The sequence below is a fragment of the Pelophylax lessonae genome, assembly GCF_965119305.1.
Source record: "Pelophylax lessonae genome assembly, chromosome: 4".
Lineage (NCBI taxonomy): Eukaryota > Metazoa > Chordata > Amphibia > Anura > Ranidae > Pelophylax > Pelophylax lessonae.
In genome coordinates, this window is record NC_138771.1 from 228,197,041 (window position 1) to 228,217,942 (window position 20,902).

Sequence of the window (20,902 nt, forward strand, 5' to 3'; positions counted from 1 at the left end):
TGTGCAGTGACCGCCAAAGTACTGACCAGCAATACTGATTTTTATATTTTCTTTTTTTACTGATCAATACACAGCACGTGTTTACGCACCAGTGTGCACAGGAACAACAAAAACAATGGGCTGCATTTTAGATCAATAAAATAAAAATAAAAAAAAATGCTGTACACCTGAAAATGAGCAGCAGTGTACAAGAGGCCTAAAGAAGTTTGCCAGCAGACAGGTAATAAGCATTAATTGCCAAAAAAAATATATAAAAAAAAAAAAAAAAAAAGAATTCTAGCTAGTAATAGTTTCACATAAAGTTCCACTTTGTGGTTTACGCATGTAGATGTTAACTTCTGGTCTGCCAGTTCTTATATAGCTATAGGCCGTTGCCATCCAGTGACATCACCCAGAGACCCATTCAATGTGACCTCACAGTGCTGTCACAAGGGGCGGGGTCTCCAGGTGACATCACTGGGTGGCCACGCCCACTTGGCTATATAAAAACTGGCAAAGGAAGGAGCTGGCACAGCAATGGGAACCAGCGTCGGAGGAGGAGGGAGAAGACCAAAGGAAGAAGTCGGAGGCAGAAGACATCAGCTGGAGAAGACATTGGTAACGGTACTGGAGAAAGAAGACACCTTGGAGCTACGAAGGGGGACATTCCAAATTTTTAATAAAGGACTTGTCAAAAATTGTCTCTTGTTTTTTGTAACAATACACTTTTTTTTTTTTTTTTGAGTGAATGGGTACCCCATACTTATTCACATGGGGGCTTGTCAGGAAGAGGCCCTTGTCCCAATCAACATGGGGACAAGGTGCCTTAGTTTTGGGGTGGGATGGGGGGGCCCCCCCACTTCCCCGGAAGCACTCACCCCATGTTGAGGGCATGTGGCCTGGTTTGTTTTGTTCCGGGGGGGGCTGGCTTGTTCCCTAGATTTCCTGACCTGCTAGGCTGCATTTTCAGATAGGGGTATGGTATGGATTTTGGGAGAAACCCCTTGCTGTTTTTCTTTTTTTTTTTGGCGTGGGGTTCCTCTTCAAGATCCTCAGAGCACAAGTCGCAAGCCATATGTCAGATCAGATCCAACTTGGATGCAACTTCCATTTAAATCAATAGGCTAAAAGTCGGATCCATTAAAAGTGATTGTAAAGTCTCTTTTTTTTTTTTTTTTTTTTTAAATAACAAAACATGTAATATTTACCTACTCTGTGCAGTTGGTTTTGCACAGAGCAGCCCAGATCCTCCTCTTCTCGGGTCCCTTCGTTGCTGCTCCTGGCCCCTCTCTTCTATTGAGTGCCCCCACAGCAAGCAGCTTGCTATGGGGGCACCGGAGCAGAGCTGCAGCTCCGTGTGTCCATTCAGACTTGGGGCTGTCGTTCGGCCCCACCACTCTCTCTCCTGATTGGCTCACTAACTGATTGACAGCAGCGGGAGCCAATGGCGCCACACAGCTGTATCTCAGCTAATAAGGGAGGGAGAGTCCCAGGACGGCCAAGGGACATCGCTGGACAGAGGGGGCTCAGGTAAGTATTAGGGGGTGCTGGGGGGGCTGCTACACACAGAAGGCTTTTATCATAATGCATTAAGATACAAAACCTTCCTGACAACTTCTTTAAGATGGCGCTCATAGGGAACCATTGATTTTGACATGTCATGCGACTTGTGCTCTGCAGTAATTGGATTTGGGAGTGGAAAATAGTAAAAGAAGAGAAATGCTGCGAAAAGCTATTGTGGCTAAACACATTGACGCCAATGCAAAAAGCTTCTAAAAGTGCATTTTTACAGCCACTTGTTCCTGGCTTTGCAGCTTTTTTTTTTTTTTTTTTTTTTCTACACGCCCTGTGTTCATGAGGCCTAACGGTTCAAAAGCAGTCCAACCCTTTTCCCAAGAAGGTCACTTTTATTTTTATTTATTTTTTTTCAACTAGAGCCCTGTTTGCCCAGTGCTTTTATCCACACAGTTCACCTTTTTACCACTATATTTAGCCAACTTCCACATTTTAACCATAAGTGTTTCATATTTTTAGGGTTCCATCATCACTTTCTGGCTTGGAGGAACCAGTTTTTTAGGACAGGATATAACAATCTTTTCAATTGTGCACAGACATAAATAATCTAAGTAATGCAACTTTTCTTTGTGTCGTCAAAAATAAAAAAACTATAAATAATTTTGTGTCCTAAATAAAGGCATTTCCCAAAACCTAATACCATTGACTCTACAAAGAGTGAGAAAAAAGCTCCCCAATTAGTGCACATACAATAATGGAAACAGGCTGGAGTTCTGCTTTAGCAACTCAAAGTAATATTTTTACGACTTGCTCTCTTCATAATCCAGCGCTGCTCTCTGCATCTTCCTCTCGTTCTTCTTCTTGGTTGAGGTGCTATCTATGAGCTCAAGCTCTTGATAAAAATACCCCCTGGGGGTGCAACATCACGCAGCATTGGCTCACAGTAGAATACTGGATTTAATAGTATATGGATAGTATAGGATTTTATAGTATATCACAAAAGTGAGTACACCCCTCACATTTTTGTAAATATTTTATAATAGCTTTTCATGTGACAACGCTGAAGAAATGACACTTTGCTACAATCTAATCTGTACAGCTTGTATAACAGTGTAAATTTTCTGTCCCCTCAAAATAACTCAACACAGCAATTAATGTCTAAACCGCTGGCAACAAAAGTGAGTACACCCCTAAGTAACAATGTCCAAATTGGGCCCAAAGTGTCAATATTTTGTGTGGCCACCATTATTTTCCAGCACTGCCTTAACCCTCTTGGGCATGGGAGTTCACCAGAGCTTTACAGGTTGCCACTCGAATCCTATTCCACTCCTCCCATGATGACATCACGGAGCTGCTGGATGTTCGAGACCTTGCACTCCTCCACCTACCATTTGAGGATGCCCTACAGATGCCCAATAGGGTATGGGTTTGGAGACATCACCTTTACCCTCAGCTTCTTTAGCAAGGGTAAAGGTGATGTCATTTCTTCAGTGTTGTCACATGAAAAGATATAATAAAATATTTGCAAAAATGTGAGGGGTGTACTCACTTTTGGGAGATACTGTAGGTCACAACATAAACACCTGTTTTGCAGCCTTGAGGACCACCAATACCAATGAAGAAGTACCCCTTTTTCATGTGATTAGCTAGAATTAAAGTACAACTAAAGGCAAAGCTTCTTTTTTTTTTTGGATAGTTTAGATGGATCAGAACACTTGTCAGCAATTTGTAATGCTGTGTCCTCATTAAGGAGATTCACCCTCTCCATTTGTCCTGTTACCGTTGAAAGTAAAAGAAAATCACACATTTTGGGTTGTCCCCAGAAAAGTAATAGAGGGGACATTTTCCAATGGGGACAATAATTCTTGTGACCTGGGGGGCCCCAAGGAATTTCCTTAATTTGCAGGAATTTCCTCTCACTTCATGTTTTGCTACAGGAGAGGAAGTGAAGGGAAATCTCCCCAATTGGACATAATGGCAGCTCTGGCTCCCCGTGCCAGCTGCTGCAGGAGAGGGAGTGCGGACAACGACTGAACCATAGGTGACGTCACAGCTCCCAGAACTCCCATCCATTGTTGACCACTTCCTTACACAGGGGAGCCGGAGCTGCAGGATCACATAATTAGACTGGATTAACCACTTGACGCTCGCGCTATAACAGTGCGGGCTTAAAATGTGGGGAGGAAGTACATGGACATCATCCTGCCAATCACAGAGCAGGGTGAAGGGCCACTCACAGTGGGCCCTTTACCACGTGATCAGCTGTCAGCCAATGACAGCTGATCACGGAAGTAAACAGAAGCCGGTTACAGACTTCTGTCAGTGTGAAGAAAAGAAGAAAGTCGTTAACCAGCTTCTGTTAGAGGGGCATCGGTCCCCTAAGTGCCCATCAGTGCTGCCCTGTTCACACCATAACAACAGAAATAAACTCTCTGCAAGAGGACAACTGTTCAAACTACAACACTGGCATCATGTACACAGTGCATAACGTGTACCCAGTTCTCTGTGCAGAAAAAAACTCCCCTGACATCAACATTGTGGGGTGAAGAGGGCACATGAAAAACTATTGTTTTTTTTTCCCCCTTGCAGAAAATGTATATTGCAGATTCCTGTGCAGAAAAAGACAAAAAACTAACTCACAACAGTTAGTTTTTCTAAAACAGTGTTTTAGAATAGTGGGCAGAATCGCAACATAAAAATGCGAGACCTAGTTGAGGAACCATTATTTCTTGATTGCACCCAAAACGCAGTGCGATTTTGCCATGATTGCCACGTGACAAAACACACAAAAATCGCAGCAAGAAATGCAACGCCAAACATGCCTGAGTCAGTTTAAAAATTTGGACATGAGCTTCTTTGGTGCGTTTTTGGAGCGGAGGGTGACCAATTCAAAATAAATGGTGTACAGAAAAAAAAAAAACAACAGAGGCTGCAGCGTTGCTCCGTGTTGGGGCAGGTGTAAACGGGGCCTAATGAAAACAATGGTTTCCTTTGTGTCCTTGCAGAGATCTACATAATTAATACACACATCTCTGCATATGGTATAAACAACACCAAAACATGGCATATGGTGTGAACAAGGTCTTAGGGCTGGTTCCCACTGGTGTGATGCCAGACAACGCATTAGAGTCGCACTGCATTACTGTGCAGATCACATGCGATATCTGTGCGATGCAAATTCAGCCATGCAAACTGTATGGTTGAATTTGGATCGCATTCGGACCTAACTCATACAGGACCCTTTTTTTAGTCTGCACCAGAACCAGATCGCATAGGTGTTCACACTTATGTGATTTGATTCCTGTCCGAATTCACAGTTGGCACTGCGATCTAAAGTGGGGGTGTCATTAACTTTGTATTGACACCCTCAGCGGTGTTTACTTTACACCCCCTTATGACGAAACAAGTCACATGGGGTGTTTAGGAGATGCAATCCTGCTGAGAGTGGAGGACATTAGGGGTGCACCGATCTGACTTTTCTTTTCCCGATACCGATATCTGCCATTGTGTATCTGCTGATACCGAAACCGATTCGGAACTACACACATACACAATATGCATGTGGCTGCAGTACAGAGCAAAGCCGCTGCTTCATGTGTGCGGCTCCTCCATTCACAGGCGGAGTGCATCTGATATCACTCCGCCTGTGAGCCGGACCTATACTGGAAGTAGCGGCTCCCATCCCATACTACTACTACACCAAGTAAGGGATGGCTGAGCCGGTGTTCTAAAATTTTGTCGGACCCATGAAAATTCCGGACCTCGTCACTTCCGGCTGGTGCGAGCCCCGGTGCGCATGCGCACAAGACATTTTCAAGGTCCAATGAAATTCTAAGACTTAGCGAACAGCTGATTGAGAGGAGGAGGGGCTGAGGTGGGATTCACACACCGCCGCGGGAAAATTGCTGTCACGGGCGAACCAAAGGTGCTGGAGACCCCAAAATTTTATCATAGGTGGCCAAGACTCTTCCCTACGGCTGATAAAAATTTGGAGTCTCGGGGATGAAAGGGCGCAGAGCAGTGAGTCCCAAAGCCCGGTTCTCGGGGTCACTGCTCCATGCCCTTTCATCCTCGAGACCCCAAATTATTATCAGCTGTAGGGGAGCATCTTAGCTACCTGCGATACAATTTTGGGGTCTCCAGCACATATGGTTCGCCCGTCACAGCAATTTTCCCGTGGCGGTGTGTGCATCCCACCTCAGCCCCTCCTCCAGCTGTTCGCTAAGTCTTAGAATTTCATCAAAATGTCTTGTGCGCATGCGCACCGGGGCTCGCACCAGCTGGGTTATGAAGTAGCGCAGTGTTTCTCAACTCCAGTCTTCAGGGCACACTAACAGGCCAGATTTTAGGTATTACCTTGGGGAGATGCAGACTAGATTACTGCAATCACTGAGCAGCAAATTATATCACCTGTGGTATATTTCAGTTTTCTTGCAAACCTGGCCTGTTAGTGTGCCCTGAGGACCGGAGTTGAGAAACACTGACGTAGCGTCACTGGAAGTGAAGAGGTCCGGAATTTTCATGGGTCCGACAAAATTTTAGAACACCGGGACTCAGCATAACCGGATCGGCGGCTCCATGCAAGTAAGGGATGGCTGAGCTGGGACTCAGCAAAACCGGATCGGCCCGTGGATCGGTTAATTTTACCGATCCCCCGATTGAGCTATAGTGGCAGTATCGGCGCTGATATCCGATCCCAATATCGGATCGGTGCATCCCTAGAGGACATGGTCACAGCACAAACTGATGACAGAGAGAGGGTGCTGAGAATTGCAGCTATAATGCGCATGCACCGGTGATGTCATTAGAATGAAGCTCACTCGATTTGTATGGAATGCTGCAGGATAGACAGATTGCAAAGACAATACCTGGTACATTGATTAACTATTTCAAGGACTGAAAGTAGAAATCTTGAGTTTACTACCACTTTAACTGTGTTTACTATGCTTCAGTTTGTGAATGAACAGGAAGTCACTCAGCACAGAGCACTTCCCATTCACTGTCCAGTGTAGCTGGGTTTGAGTTTTGGGGTGCACACCCTAATGCAGTGTTGGCGAACCTTGGCACCCCAGATGTTTCGGAAGTACATGTCCCATGATGCTCAACTACACTGCAGAGTGTATGAGCATCATGGGAAATGTAGTTCCAAAACTTCTGGGGTGCCAAGGTTCGCCAACATTGCCCTAATGCAATGGGCTGCGCACACCTATGACAGGATGCATGTGCCAAGCACAACATCCCTTGGGCTTTTATGGCAGCCTGGTTGCCCACCTCTGGGGCAGGGTACAGCATCTATTGGATTTAAAGGGAAGTCATTCTTGGCTCCTTCAGGCGCACATTTTTACACATCACGTTTAGGGCAGCCTATTGATTTCATTGGGCTGCCCTAAATGTGAAAATCAAACAAATGAACACCCCCCCCCTTTTTTTTTTTATTGCATCTCACAAAAAACACATGGGACTTTTGCACACTATATGCGATTTTATTGTGCATTGCAGAAACATGCACCATTTTACACAACTTCCCACCATGCACAAAATGTGAATATAGAGAGCCAGGAGGACCCAGGCTGCAGCTGTGTGTACAAATCCCACCATGCTCCGGCACTAGGACCCAGCAGTCACCCCCTGAGAAGTCCGTCCACAAACAATGGAAAAGAGCGGAGAAAAGTATGTGGGGGGCTCAGGCCGGGGCCCCCCTCTCCTCCCGGGGTACCGGACATCCCCCCTCACACACAGTCCCAGCCTCCCCACTCCTCTCAGCAAGTTGGGGCGCCAAGTTCGTCCTCCCTCCCCAGTACAGAAAACGTGGCAGTCCCCCTCCTCCCCCGCCTACCTGTACTCAGATTGTCATTGATTTTCAGCGGGACCCTCAGGATGTAGACCAGGAAGAGCATGAAGAAGAACCACACCGTCCACAGGTACGTCCACGACCACACCATACACGACTTGAGCTGCTCCAGGAAGCCAGCTTCAGCCATATTCTGTGTGAGGAGAGAGCTGCTCTCTGCTGCCCCAAGCCCTCACTCAGTGTACTGCCTGGGAGGACTCACTGACTGACTCACTGACACTACTACATTGTAACCAATCCTAGAGAAAGGTACCAGCCCACCCTCCCAAGACAGCTCTATGACCCCCCCACAGCATTACACCTCACTCAGTGTACAGCCTGGGAGGACTCACTGACTGACTGACACTACTACATTGTAACCAATCCTAGAGAAAGGTACCAGCCCACCCTCCCAAGACAGCTCTATGACCCCCCCACAGCATTACACCTCACTCAGTGTACAGCCTGGGAGGACTCACTGACTGACTGACACTACTACATTGTAACCAATCCTAGAGAAAGGTACCAGCCCACCCTCCCAAGACAGCTCTATGACCCCCCCCACAGCATTACACCTCACTCAGTGTACAGCCTGGGAGGACTCACTGACTGACTGACTGACTGACACTACTACATTGTAACCAATCCTAGAGAAAGGTACCAGCCCACCCTCCCAAGACAGCTCTATGACCCCCCCACAGCATTACACCTCACTCAGTGTACAGCCTGGGAGGACTCACTGACTGACTGACACTACTACATTGTAACCAATCCTAGAGAATGGTACCTGCCCACCCTCCCAAGACAAGACCCAGTGACAGCTCTATGACCCCCCACAGCATTACACCTCACTAAACTTTTATTTCACTTCAAGGATTACAACACCTGGCAGCTTTATTTCTGCCTGCGTCCCCATTAGGCCGCATTCACACCTGAGCGTCGCGCTTTTCAGAGGTTTTTTTTTAGTTTTTAGGTTTTTTTTGTAGGCATTTTTGAGCGTTTTTTTTAGAGCAATTATGACCTTTGTAGTTTTTTTTATTAGCCAATAGAGAAAATATCATCTGTTTTATAATTTGTTGCTGTTTTTCAGCATTTCGTCCACTTTTATTTATTATTATTTATTATTTTTTTTACTTTTTTTTGTAAGAGATTAAGTCTCCATTCACACTACCCGGACTTGTCAGGCGACTTGTCAGCCTGACAAGTCGCGGTCCATTGTGTGGTACAGGACCCGTTCTAATAGGAGCGACACAAGCCGCTCCAACTTGGAAAAAGGGTCCTGTACTACTTCGGGGCGACCTCGGAGCGACTTGCATAGACATTCATTATATGAATGTGCACGCGACTTCACAGGTCGCCCCCCGAAGTCGTGCCGCTTCAGTGTGAATGCGGTCTTAGGGTTATGGATAGGGATTCATTTATTTATCTATTTTATTACTTATTTACTTATTATTATTAATTTTGTTAGGTTAGGGGTTAATATCAGTTAGGGGTTAATATTAATGTTAGGGGTTCATTTTAGGGTTAGGAGGTAATATTAGGGTTAGAAGTTAGGGTTAAGGAATAATATTAGGGTTAGGGGCAGTGTTGGGGTAGTTACTCAAAAAATGTAATTAGTTACTAGTTACTTCTGTAAATTGTAATGAGATTACTTTACTAGTTACTGCATTTGAAAAGTAACTTCATTACTTTACTTTCCTGTTTCTTAATTGACCGTGTAGAACAGGGGTGGGGAACCTACAGCCAGGGGGCCGTATGCGGCCCTCAAAGTCATTTGGTCTGGCCCCCCATGCAGCTGAGTCTGTGTCTCTCAGCTGATCTGTCAGAATGGAGCCGATGCTTCCTGTATAGTTTCGGCTCTGTTCTGACAGTCTGAGTGAGTCACAGGCAGAGTGATATCAAATGCACTCCGCCTGTGACCAATACAGGAAACATCGCCTCTTCCTCCAGCGCGGCACCGCTGCTAGCCAGCATTTCCCGCCAGCAGCACACATAGCTGTACCAGCCAGAGCCAGCAGCACACACAGCTGTACCAGCCAGCAGTACCAGCAAGAGCCAGCAGCACACTCAGCTGTACCAGCCAGAGCCAGTAGTACCAGCCAGAACCAGCAGTACTGACAGCAGTACCAGCTAGAGCCAGCAGTACTCACAGCAGTACCAGCCAGAGCCAGCAGCACATACAGCTGTACCAGCCAGAGCCAGCAGTACCAGCCAGAACCAGCAGTACTCACAGCAGTACCAGCCAGAGCCAGCATTACTCACAGCAGTACCAGCCAGAGCTAGCAGCACACACAGCTGTACCACCCAGAGCCAGCAGTACCAGCCAGAGTCAGCAGCACACTCAGCTGTACCAGCCAGAGCCAGCAGTACCAGCCAGAACCAGCAGTACTCACAGCAGTACCAGCTAGAGCCAGCAGTACTCACAGCAGTACCAGCCAGAGCCAGCAGTACTCACAGCAGTACCAGCCAGAGCCAGCAGCACATACAGCTGTACCAGCCAGAGCCAGCAGTACCGGCAAGAACCAGCAGTACTCACAGCAGTACCAGCCAGAGCCAGCAGTACTCACAGCAGTACCAGCCAGAGCTAGCAGCACACACAGCTGTACCAGCAAGAGCCAGCAGTACCAGCCAGAACCAGCAGTACTCACAACAGTACCAGCCAGAGCCAGCAGTACCAGCCAGAACCAGCAGTACTCACAGCAGTACCAGCCAGAGCCAGCAGTACTCACAGCAGTACCAGCCAGAGCCAGCAGCACACACAGCTGTACCAGCCAGAGCCGGCAGTACCAGCCAGAACCAGCAGTACTCACAACAGTACCAGCCAGAGCCAGCAGTACCAGCCAGAGCCAGCAGTACTCACAGCAGTACCAGCCAGCAGTTTTTTGCAAAACTTACCACCACAAAGAGTCGACTGCTCTCCAGACTAACCGACGCAAACCTGGAAAACCAGTTGAGAGTAGCAACATCATCAATACCAGCTAACATCACACACCTCACCAAAGAGAAGCAGTTGTAGCCATCACATTAGGGGCAAGTTAATTAAATGTTTGACCAAATATAACAGGCACATCTTTAAGTTGATAATTTTGTATGGCCCCCGAATGATTTTATACATACCCAAATGGCCCTTGGCAGAAAAAAGGTTCCCCACCCCTGGTGTAGAAGAAGATACATGACACTCTTTCTGCATAGAGTTTATTGTATAAACACAGGCTTTGGGAAACATGAGAACAAAACCTGAAAAAACAGAATAAAAGATAAAGTGCAACAAAAGGTCATAAACTTCATCCCTCTCTATTCTTCGAAATAACGATTGTATCGCACGGCTTGGGTAACACAGGAAAGAGCGTTCCTATAGCCTAGTAGTGTAGTTACCAATATTAGTATTGTAACTAGTTACATTACTTCGTTACCAAAAAAAGTAATGTAGTTACTGTAATCAGTTACTTTGTAACTAGTTACCCCCCAACACTGGTTAGGGGTTAGGTTTAGGGGTAATATTAGGATTAAGAGTTAGGGTTTAAAATTAGGGTTTATTATTAGAGTTAGGAGTTAGGGTTTATAATTAGGGATTCATATTAGGGTTAGGAGTTAGGGTTTATAATTAGGGATTCATATTAGGGTTAGGAGTTAGAGATTATTATTAGGGTTTAATAGTAGGGTTAGGGGTTAGGATTAGTGGTTAATATTAGGTTTAGTAGTTAGTGTTTATAATTAGAGTTTATTATTAGGGTTTATAATTAGGGATTATTATTAGGGTTTATAATTAGGGATTAATATTAGGGTTAGGGTTTATAATTAGGGATTAATATTAGGGTTTATAATTAGGGGTTAATATTAGGGTTAAGATTGGGGTTAATATTAGGTTTAGTAGTTAAGGTTTATAATTAGGGTTTATTATTAGGATTAGGAGTTAGGGTTTATAATTAGAGTTTATTATTAGGGTTAGGAGTTAGGGTTTATTATTAGGGGTTAATGGTAGAGTTAGGATTAGGGGTTATTATTAGGTTTAAGGAGTAAGGGTCCTTTCACACGGAGCAGACCGTTTTTTGATCCGCTCCGGCACTTTTTTTTTTTTTTTACGGACTGTATGTCCGTTTATCATCCCATCCGTTTGCGGATGACACCGCTGACATCCGTTTTTGCGTTCGTTCCGTTTTTTTAAATGGAAAAAAAATAGGGTTCTCTTCCGTTCCAAAAAACTGAACTGATAGGAAAGGACGCAAATCGGATGTCAGCGAATGTCCTATAATTAGGGTTTATTATTAGGGTTAGGAGTTAGGTCCGTTTCACACAGGCGGACCGTTCAGATCCACCTGTCCATTTTTCAGGTGGATCTGAACGGATGCCCCATGCAGACATGTCCGCAGTCTTGGCAGCCTCCTGGGACTTTTGACATGTCTTAGTAGGTTGTTAGGCCTAGATACTCTGAGCTGAAGTTGGAGTGGGTGCCTGTCAGAAATAGGTGCCCACTCCCGGAAAAAAAAAAAAAAAAAAATCTTCAATAATGAGAGATGAGGGGGAGGAGAGGAAGTGTGTAACTTCCCAGTGAACTGAGTCTGATGAATGTGAACAGAATCTGATGAGAACACTGAGTCACTATTTCTCCATCAGAGCCGCTCTCTTCTTGTGATTGACAACAGGCGGTGGACAGATTCTAAAGCAAGCGACAGGCTGACCTGTGAATTGGCTATGGATCTGACCGCTGCCTATCAGAAAGGGAGAAAACCTGATCGGAAACTAGTGTCTCTCCAATCTTGCCCACCCAGCTACAAAACTGATGGGCCGCTATGTTGTCTGTGTGATGCTTGCAGCATCAAGGAGAAAATTCAGCTGCTTTGGGGACAGCATGTCGGTATGGAGGCTAGGGTCTCACTGCACCTCCGCACATGGTGCTTCTTCCAAATTCATAACTGCTACATTAATCTGTCACCCAAATTTTTTTTACCTGTGGAGGCACTTCAGAAGTCTAAAGATTGTCGTAGATATTTTCTATGAATTCCCCTCCATCTTTGTAGCACCTGACAAGTTCCAGCAAATGGTTAACCCACGTGGAGTACTTTATATTGAAAATAAAGTATGTGGTGCGCTGATCTAATAGGTCAGCCAAAAAAAACAGAATAAATACTTCATCCCTATCCTGGAAAACCCTGAGTTTACTCAATGCCTACACTGTAGACGTTTCTTGTGTTGGACAGACTCTGCCCATTTGCCAATCCGACAGGCAATCAGCACTGCTGGCCTTAGACCTGTTATAAAGCTACTTATTCCAGAGGTTCCTACACAGGGAAAATGGCTTCAGTACCTCCAACTCAAACATTTCCATACTAAACTTCTTGAGTCAGGGCAACTCCGTAGAGATTTAAAACCCTTTGAAACCCTCTAATGCGTCAAATAGTTCACGTTTGATACCACAGCTCTTTAACATTCTCCTTTCTCATGCTTTTCCTGAATGCCCTTTTTATACACAGGACTGGGTTAAGGAACTGGGCCTTTCCATCCCAGAGGAGGAGTGAAACAAGTTTTTTTTTCCTGACTCTAAAGCTCGTTGGTACACCTCTTTATACAAGATCATTCCATCGATTCCTGACCAGTGCTGGAGATGCAGAGAACAAGGTGGCACTCTGTTACACATTTGGTGGGCCTGCCCACGTATTCAGCCTTATTGGCACAAAATATTTAAACTGTGTCACCTGATCAGAGGTAGATCTTGGCCCCAGACCCCAGAGGTTGCAATCCTATCAATGACACCTGGGTCAACCACTCATCTTAAGAAAGGCCATCTTTGATTTCTCCTGTCTGTGGGTCCTTCCCTAATCCCTAGACTTCAGAAAAACAACAATGATTCCCTCTATCAGGGAATAGGTCGAGGAACTCAACTGAGTATTGAGGATGTAGGAACTAACTGCCAGTCTCCATGAACGGTACCCTAAGTTTGTGGCTGTTTGGTTCACGTGGATTGACTTTTCTACATCAGCCAAAATTCAACCATTCCTCTAGTTTTTGTACAGTGCAATGGCTTTCTGTTGCTGGCAGTCTTGATGCCCAACCCGGAAGGATTGCTCCCCTCCTTCTCTCTTTTTTCTATCTCCTTTTCTCTTACTTTTTCTGCTCTATTTATTTATTTTTGAAGTTCCACCCATAATACTGAGGGAATTGGATATCTGCCTCTTAGGACCAGGGCCGCTGATAGAATTCATGGGGCCCCGTACAGCCTACCTGATGGGGCCCCCCTTCAGCCCCACCCTCAAACCCACCCCTGGCCCTGCCCCAGACCCGGCCTTCAAACAAAGTGCAGGTTTGTCTTCAAGTATAATGTATCTTTCTCGTTAATAAATTTGATAATTCAAAACTAATATTGTTTTCAGATGAGATCTAACCTCTTTAATATCTATAGGCAGACCTGATCTGACCCTCTATTCACTTCTATAGAGCGACGGATGTAAATGGGCTTGTGTCCATTTTTATCCGCCTACCTCCAATCCAATCCACTAAACAAAATGGAAAAGGATCCGTTCCCCTCCATCTAGCAGATCAGATTGGAGGGCAGTTGTGTGTAACCAGACAGCTGGTATGTTTACATCAGCCACCCTTAGAGCAGAGTGGGCTGTGTCCATGTCCACTCTGCATAAGCTGAGTGGACACGGACCTGTCATCTGCCCACACTGCTCAGCAGGGCATCAGCATACAGATCCCCGCTGAACAAGCGGATTCTCCCCCACGCAAAAAAAGCCTGTTAACACAATGCGCAGGTTAAGATCATCAGCATTATAGTAACACCCAGGCATGTGCTCTATCATGGCTGGCTCTGTCACAGTGTGTCACATGACATGGCTGTTGGATGCTGACCTTGTTAGCTTATGACCAATAAGTTAACAAAATCAGCACCCAACAGCCATGTCATGTGACACACTGACAGAGCCAGCCATTACAGAGCACCTGCCCGTGTGTAATATCACCATAGTAATGTGCAATATATCTTCATTTTCACCCAGGCACCCCTGTGCTGCAGGCAGCCACGATGAAGTCTGGCTCCTTCTGCTCCCTGTCAGCTGCCGCCTGCTGCCAGCCAGCCTCACAAAAACCCCTCACTCTCAGAAACTGAGTGTGGAGCTGAGTGGAGGAAGATCACTATACAAGGGAAGGCTATAGGCAGCCGCAGCGGCAAGCAGCTGAGACTTAAAGCGGAGTTCCACCCTATTTTACAACTTTGCACCTTCCGTTAGCTTAAAACAACCTGTAAAAGAATTGGATAGTTATTATTTTTTTTTTTGTTTCACTTCCCTTATTTTTTCTGAAAATTAACTTACCTTCCTTCCACTTTCTCCCTCTGCGGCCCCCGACGTCACTTCCTCCTTTGCATTGACTCCTGGGAGATAAGCGTCATCAATCCCATGAGTCAATGCGCCTGCACCGGTGTCACTCGTCACTTCCGGCGCAGGCACGTCATTCCCTGCTGAATCAATTAGAACAGCTTCTGGGCATGAACAGAACCAGCTGCGGGATGACACGCCTGAACCGAAAGTGACGAGCAGGGCATTCTGGGACTCCGACATCACGGAAGAGGACAAGAAGAGGACACGCTCCGGCTTCAGCTGCCCACAACGTAGATGGCAGCCCCGGAAAATAAATTTTCAAGCTAAGTATTTCTTCTTACAGGTAAGCTAAACAGGGGACAGTTCAGAGGCTATCGTTGCTTAAATGCACTAGCCATGACTGTCCCAGGGCTATTTTTAGTTAAAAAATGTTTTTTTAGTGTGGAACTCCGCTTTAAGCAGAGCACCAGCAATATGCGGAGCACCCAAAACTGAAAAAAAAAAACCCCACAAGTATCTTGACTGCTCTATCATCCCATCATCAGAGAGGGGCCCAGGAAATAGTAATACAACCCACTCCCCCCCCCCCCCCCCGTAAGCTATAGGAGTGGCTGAGGGGTGAAGTTTAGAAAGCCTTTTTTCTGCACTGAACTGTCTGTGATACTGCCCAGGCCCCTCCTGCTGAGCTGATGAAGCCGGGCAACAGGGGCGGTTTTACTGGCTTATTGGTGGCCCTGTCCTGCCCCCTACCTTAAGATCCAGTGAAAGGGCTGAGATGTCTGGGAAGGGGTTATGATGTCAAGAGGTGATCATTTCTTACTTTGAAAACTTACAATCTGTTTACTGTATTTATGTGCATTTTATTAAAGCATGCTCACACAAGTGTTTTGCTACATGATAGGGTCTCCTAATCACTTCTGGACCGGAAGGATTTACCCCCTTAATGACCAGGACATTTTTTGCGATTCGGCACTGCGTCACTTAACTGACAATTGCGACACTGTACTGAAATAAAATTGACGTCCTTTTTTTCCCACAAATAGTGCTTTCTTTTGGTGATATTTGATCACCTGTGCGATTTTTTATTTTTTGCGCTATAAACAAAAAGAAAGCGACAATTCTGAAAAAAAAAAACAATATTTTTCACTTTCTGCTATATAACATTCCCCCAAAAAAATTTAAAAATCAAAATTTTTCATCACTTCAGGCCAATTTGTAATTCTGCTACATATTTTTGATAAAAAAAAAAATCCCAATAGGTGTATTTTGATTGGTTTGCCTCCGCTTTCCCGCTGGCGAGTGGGAGTGGGCGCACCAACAGGATATCTCCCGCGAACCACTGTGCAGGTATGGCGATTCGCGGGAACCTGCCGCCATATAACTGTGGCGGCTGGTCGGCAAGTGGGTAAAGAATTAATTATTTACTTAAGACCCCTCCTCCACGCCACAATACAGTTTAACCACTTAAGCCCCGGAAGATTTTACCCCCATTCCGACCAGGGGGTATTTTGCGATTCGGCACTGCGTGACTTTAACGGACAATTACGCGGTCGTGCGACGCTGTACCTAAACAAATTTGGCGTCCTTTTTTTCCCACCAACAGAGCTTTCTTTTGGTGGTATTTGATCACCTGTGCGATTTTTTGATCACACGCTATAAACAAAAAAAGAGCGTCAATTTTGCAAAAATAGCAATATTTTTCACATTTTTTTATATGAAATTTCCCCAAAAAAAAATGTAAAAATCAAAATTTTTTAACATTTTCGGCCAATTTGTTTTATGCTACCTATGTTTGGTAAAAAAAAAATCGCAAAAAGCGTATTTTGATTGGTTTGCGCAAAAGTTATCGCGTTTACTAACAAAGGGAAAGATTTTTGTCATTTTTGTTGTTTTTTTTTTAACGCGTAATGGCGGCGATCTGCGATTTTTTTTTTGCGGTACTGCGACATTGGGGCGGACAGATCGGACCCTTGACTGACATTTGTGACACTTTTGGGGTTACCAGTGACATTTCTACAGTAATCAGTGCTATATATATGCACTGTTACTGTAAAAATACACTTGTAGTCAAGGGGTTAACTTTATTTGGGAGGGAGGGGCTGTGTGTATCCCTAGGGGTGTGCTTTCTACTGTGATTGGCTGTGGCTTGAGCTGTAAGGACACTGATCAACGGATCTACATACTAGATCCGTGTGATCAGTGTCTTTACAGCGAGGAGAATGACAGGTGGCTTGTTTACACAAGCTGCCTGACATTCTCCCTCTCGCCCGCCGATCGACGAGTGACCGGCGGACATCAGGTCCGCTGGTCACACGCGCGGGGAGGTCCGTGAACACGCGGGAGCGGGAGCGTGCCTCCGGCGGCGCGCGCTCGCTCCCTAGACCCTCACAAGCTAGTGACGTAGCCCTACGTCACTTTGCCTGTGAGGGGCTGACTGCCGACGTAGATCGGCGTTAGGCAGTCGGCAAGTGGTTAAAAAAAAAAAACACAAAAACCCGTGGGCAAAAAAAGAAAGTTAATTAATTTGCTTAAAAAAAAAAAAAAAAAAAACCTTACTAAACTGCTTATATGTGCTCTTCCACCCACGAGTCCGACTCCTTCTGGAACCTGTCAGCTGCCTCTTCCTGTTACCATGCTGCTACCCGCCTCTCTCGCTCTCGGCCGCTGAGCGTGAAGCTGAGCAAGCGAGATCACTCCGCCAGGGAAGGGAATAGGCATCCGGAACTCCAGCTGTCAGCACAGCAGCCAGCATCAAGCAGAGCAAGTGCCTGGCACGGATTACATATGTGCCCGAGAATGAAAAAAAAGTCCCTGACATCTCCTTCTCCACCATCAGAGAGGGGCCTTGAAAAAAATATTATTACAACACCCCCTAAGCTAGTAGGAGCAACTAAGCTGGGGTGAGCTGGGGTGTAAATTAGAAAGCTGTTTTTTTTTTTTTTTTCTCCACTGAACTGTCTGTGAAGCTGCCCGGGCCCCCTCTGCTGGCCGGGCCCGGTACAATAGGGCTGGTTGCACTGGCTTATCAGCGGCCCTGCTTAGGACAACTATGTCATCTTTCTTTTTAATGGTTCATTCTACCCTATATAAACCTGAGCCATGTTTTTTTTTTTGTGTGTGTTTGTTTAGCTGGTTGATCCGTGGTGTGCTGGCAAATATTTACACTGTAGATGGGTAGCTTGCCGAGTGGTAGCCCTACAGTGTATTCTTATAGGTTGCCTTAGGCCCCTTTCACACATACTGTTCATTTCATCAGTTCAGTCATGTCAAAATGGACGAAGTATTCATCAGTTTTTCATCCATTTTTCATTCGTTTTTTTTTTTTTTACATCCACTACCAATGCAAAAACAGATGAAAAACAGACCGTTTGTCAGTTTACATCCATTTTTCATCCGATCACTTTTTTAAACAGAAGAAAAATAGGGCTTTCATCCGTTCAAAAAAACACATATTGACGGAAACGGATGTAAACGGATAATCATTTGTTGTTATCTGTTTTTCCATAGGAATGCATTGATGTCCGTTTTTCATCCAACAACGGATGGATGAAAAAGGACAAACACCGCCCCTGTGCACTGTGTTTATCCCTTGTACCTGTATTCCGGGCGCCCAGCTTGCCCCTTTCCTATTCCTTAAACTGATTGTTATGCTACTACTTGCTGTTCATGATGTCATTTTGACGTGTATTCATCTGTTATGCACCACTGTTACCTATTGGTATTGTTTTGTACTACATTCCTTCTGCCTTAATAAAAACCGTTTGAACAGAAAAAAAAAAAAAAAGAAAAAGGACAAACAGTCCGTATGTGTGAAAGGGGCCCTAAACATTATCTTTTTGCATGCTGTATGGGGTAACTGGTTGATTTGTTAAACAATGGTGGCGTACCTTTGTCTCTATATACTTTTCTTTTCCATGTCTTTGTAAATATATTTTTGTTGTTCCACTTTATGACCTACTAAAGCCTATTCTTTAGCTACCTCAATACTGGGCACTTAAACCCCCTTCCTTCCCAGACCAATTTTCAGCTTTAAGTCCCGGTTCACACTTGTGCAATGCGGGAAGGCTGCGAATTCGCAGCCTGTTCCCGCATCGCAAACGCACCCCTGGCAGTTCACACTGCCATATGCGATACGCAAGGGGTGTCAATGAAATGTTAACGACACCCCCAGTTTGATCGCATATCGCAGTGCGATCTGACAGTTCGCACAGAATCGGATCGCACAAGTGTGAACCACTGTGCGATCCGATCCTGATGCGGCTGGAAAAAAGGGTCATGTGCGTGTTTGGTGCGGATACAGTGCGAATTCAGCCATACAAAGTGTATGGCTGAATTCGCATCCGCACCTCCGATCACATATAATGAAGGAGCAGTGCGCTCCGAATTACATGCGATCGGCGCACTCGCACAAATGTGAACCGGCCCTTAGTGCTGTTGCATTTTGAATGACAATTGCGCGGTCATGCAACACTGTACCTAAACCAAATTTGTGTCATTTTTTCCCCACAAATAGAGCTTTCTTTTGGTGGTATTTGATCACCGCCAGGTTTTTTCTTTTTTGGTGCACAAATAAAAAATAACCGAAAAGTTTGAAAAAAAAAAAAAGTTTTTTTTTGTTTAGGTTATAAAATTTTGTAAATAGATACGTTTTTTTCCTGCACTGATGACGCCGCACTGACAGGCACTGATGAGGAGACACTGATGGGGTGGCACTGATATGCAGTAGGGATGATCGAACTTTTGAAAAGTTTGGTTCGACCAGAACACCCGAACCTCCCAAAAGTTTGGCCTGGATTTCAGAACCCCATTGTAAATCAATGGGACTCAAACTTCGGTAATCAAAAAACACCATGCCTAGGGTTCTGGGTCATACCCCAGGGACTATTAATCACACAAAAAAAAGTTCTTAAAAATTGTCATTTTTGATAGAGAGCCAATTATTGAAAAAATTAAAAATTAAAAAAAAATTAAAAAAAAATGTCTTTGGATTTAGTATCTGGGGGGTCTAAAAGGTGTACCTGTGAAGTTTCAGCTCTGTAGCATGTCCAGAACCATAAAAAAAAGATTGTTTGTATTTTGTCACTTATAGAACAGGTTAGTGGCTTCTCTCTTTTCACACCTTGCCGGTTTAGTAGCAAGCGTTTTTTTGGGCATTTTTTGGGGTCTTTTCAGGCAGGCAAAACATCTGAACTTGTGTATACGGGTGTATATATACACACATACTTATATGTATATATACACCTAGACATATATAGGTGTGATAGTAGCAGAAATATATGCTTGCGCTAATGAAATCATTTACACTATATATGTCTAAGTGTAAAATACATATAAGTATGTGTGTATATATACCACTATACACAAGTTCAGATGTTTTGCCTGCCTCCAAAGAACCCAAAAAAACGCTAGCGCCAAAAAAAAAACGCCCAGGTGTGTTGTTGCAGGCATTTTTTGGGGGTTTTTGGAGGCAGGCAAAACATCTGAACTTGTGTATAATGGTATATATACACACATACTTATATGTATTTTACACTTAGACATATATAGGTGTTATAGGAGCGGAGCCATATTAGTGTAAATGATTTCATTAGCGCAAGCATATATTTCTGCTACTATCACACCTATATATGTCTAGGTGTATATATACATATAAGTATGTGTGTATATATACCCGTATACACAAGTTCAGATGTTTTGCCTGGCTCCAAAGAACCCAAAAAAATGCCCAAAAAACGCTAGCACCAAAAAAAAAAAAAAAACGCCCAGGTGTGTTGTTGCAGGCATTTTTTTGGGGTTTTTGGAGGCAGGCAAAACATCTGAACTTGTGTATAGTGGTATATATACACACATAGTTATATGTATTTTACACTTACACATATATAGGTGTTATAGGAGCGGAGCCATATTAGTGTAAATGATTTCATTAGCGCAAGCATATATTTCTGCTACTATCACTATCGGCTATCTTATATACTGGGGGGCGTATTCACTAATGATTGGCCTATGGACCCCCTAGTCACTCCAATCACATTCCTAGCATTCTCGTGCCCCCTCAATTGGCTTTTGCTAATGGTTATGGTCCAATCATGGGCTTTTAAAGCCCATTTCCTTTCCCATTGCATTTTGGTCGGTTCTGGTTGCCGAATTCCGAACTTTTTGGGCAAAAAGTTCTAAATTCGGCCAAACCTCGAACAGCCAATGTTCGGGTCGAACCGATGGTCGACCCGAACCGTTCGATCATCCCTAATATGCAGCACTGATG

General features: G+C 44.7%; 1 protein-coding gene across 2 annotated transcripts in view; it reads right to left on the reverse strand.

Annotated features, from left to right (window-relative positions):
• The window catches only part of ST7 (suppression of tumorigenicity 7), a 268,989-nt gene extending 261,467 nt beyond the window's left edge, over positions 1-7,522 (reverse strand). For both annotated transcript variants that reach the window (XM_082255306.1, XM_082255305.1), the window contains exon 1: positions 7,331-7,522. In XM_082255306.1, the coding sequence (XP_082111432.1) occupies positions 7,331-7,475 (145 nt within the window). In that variant the 5' untranslated portion in view covers positions 7,476-7,522. The remainder of the gene's footprint in view (positions 1-7,330) is intronic.
• Positions 7,523-20,902: the final 13,380 nt, after the last annotated feature.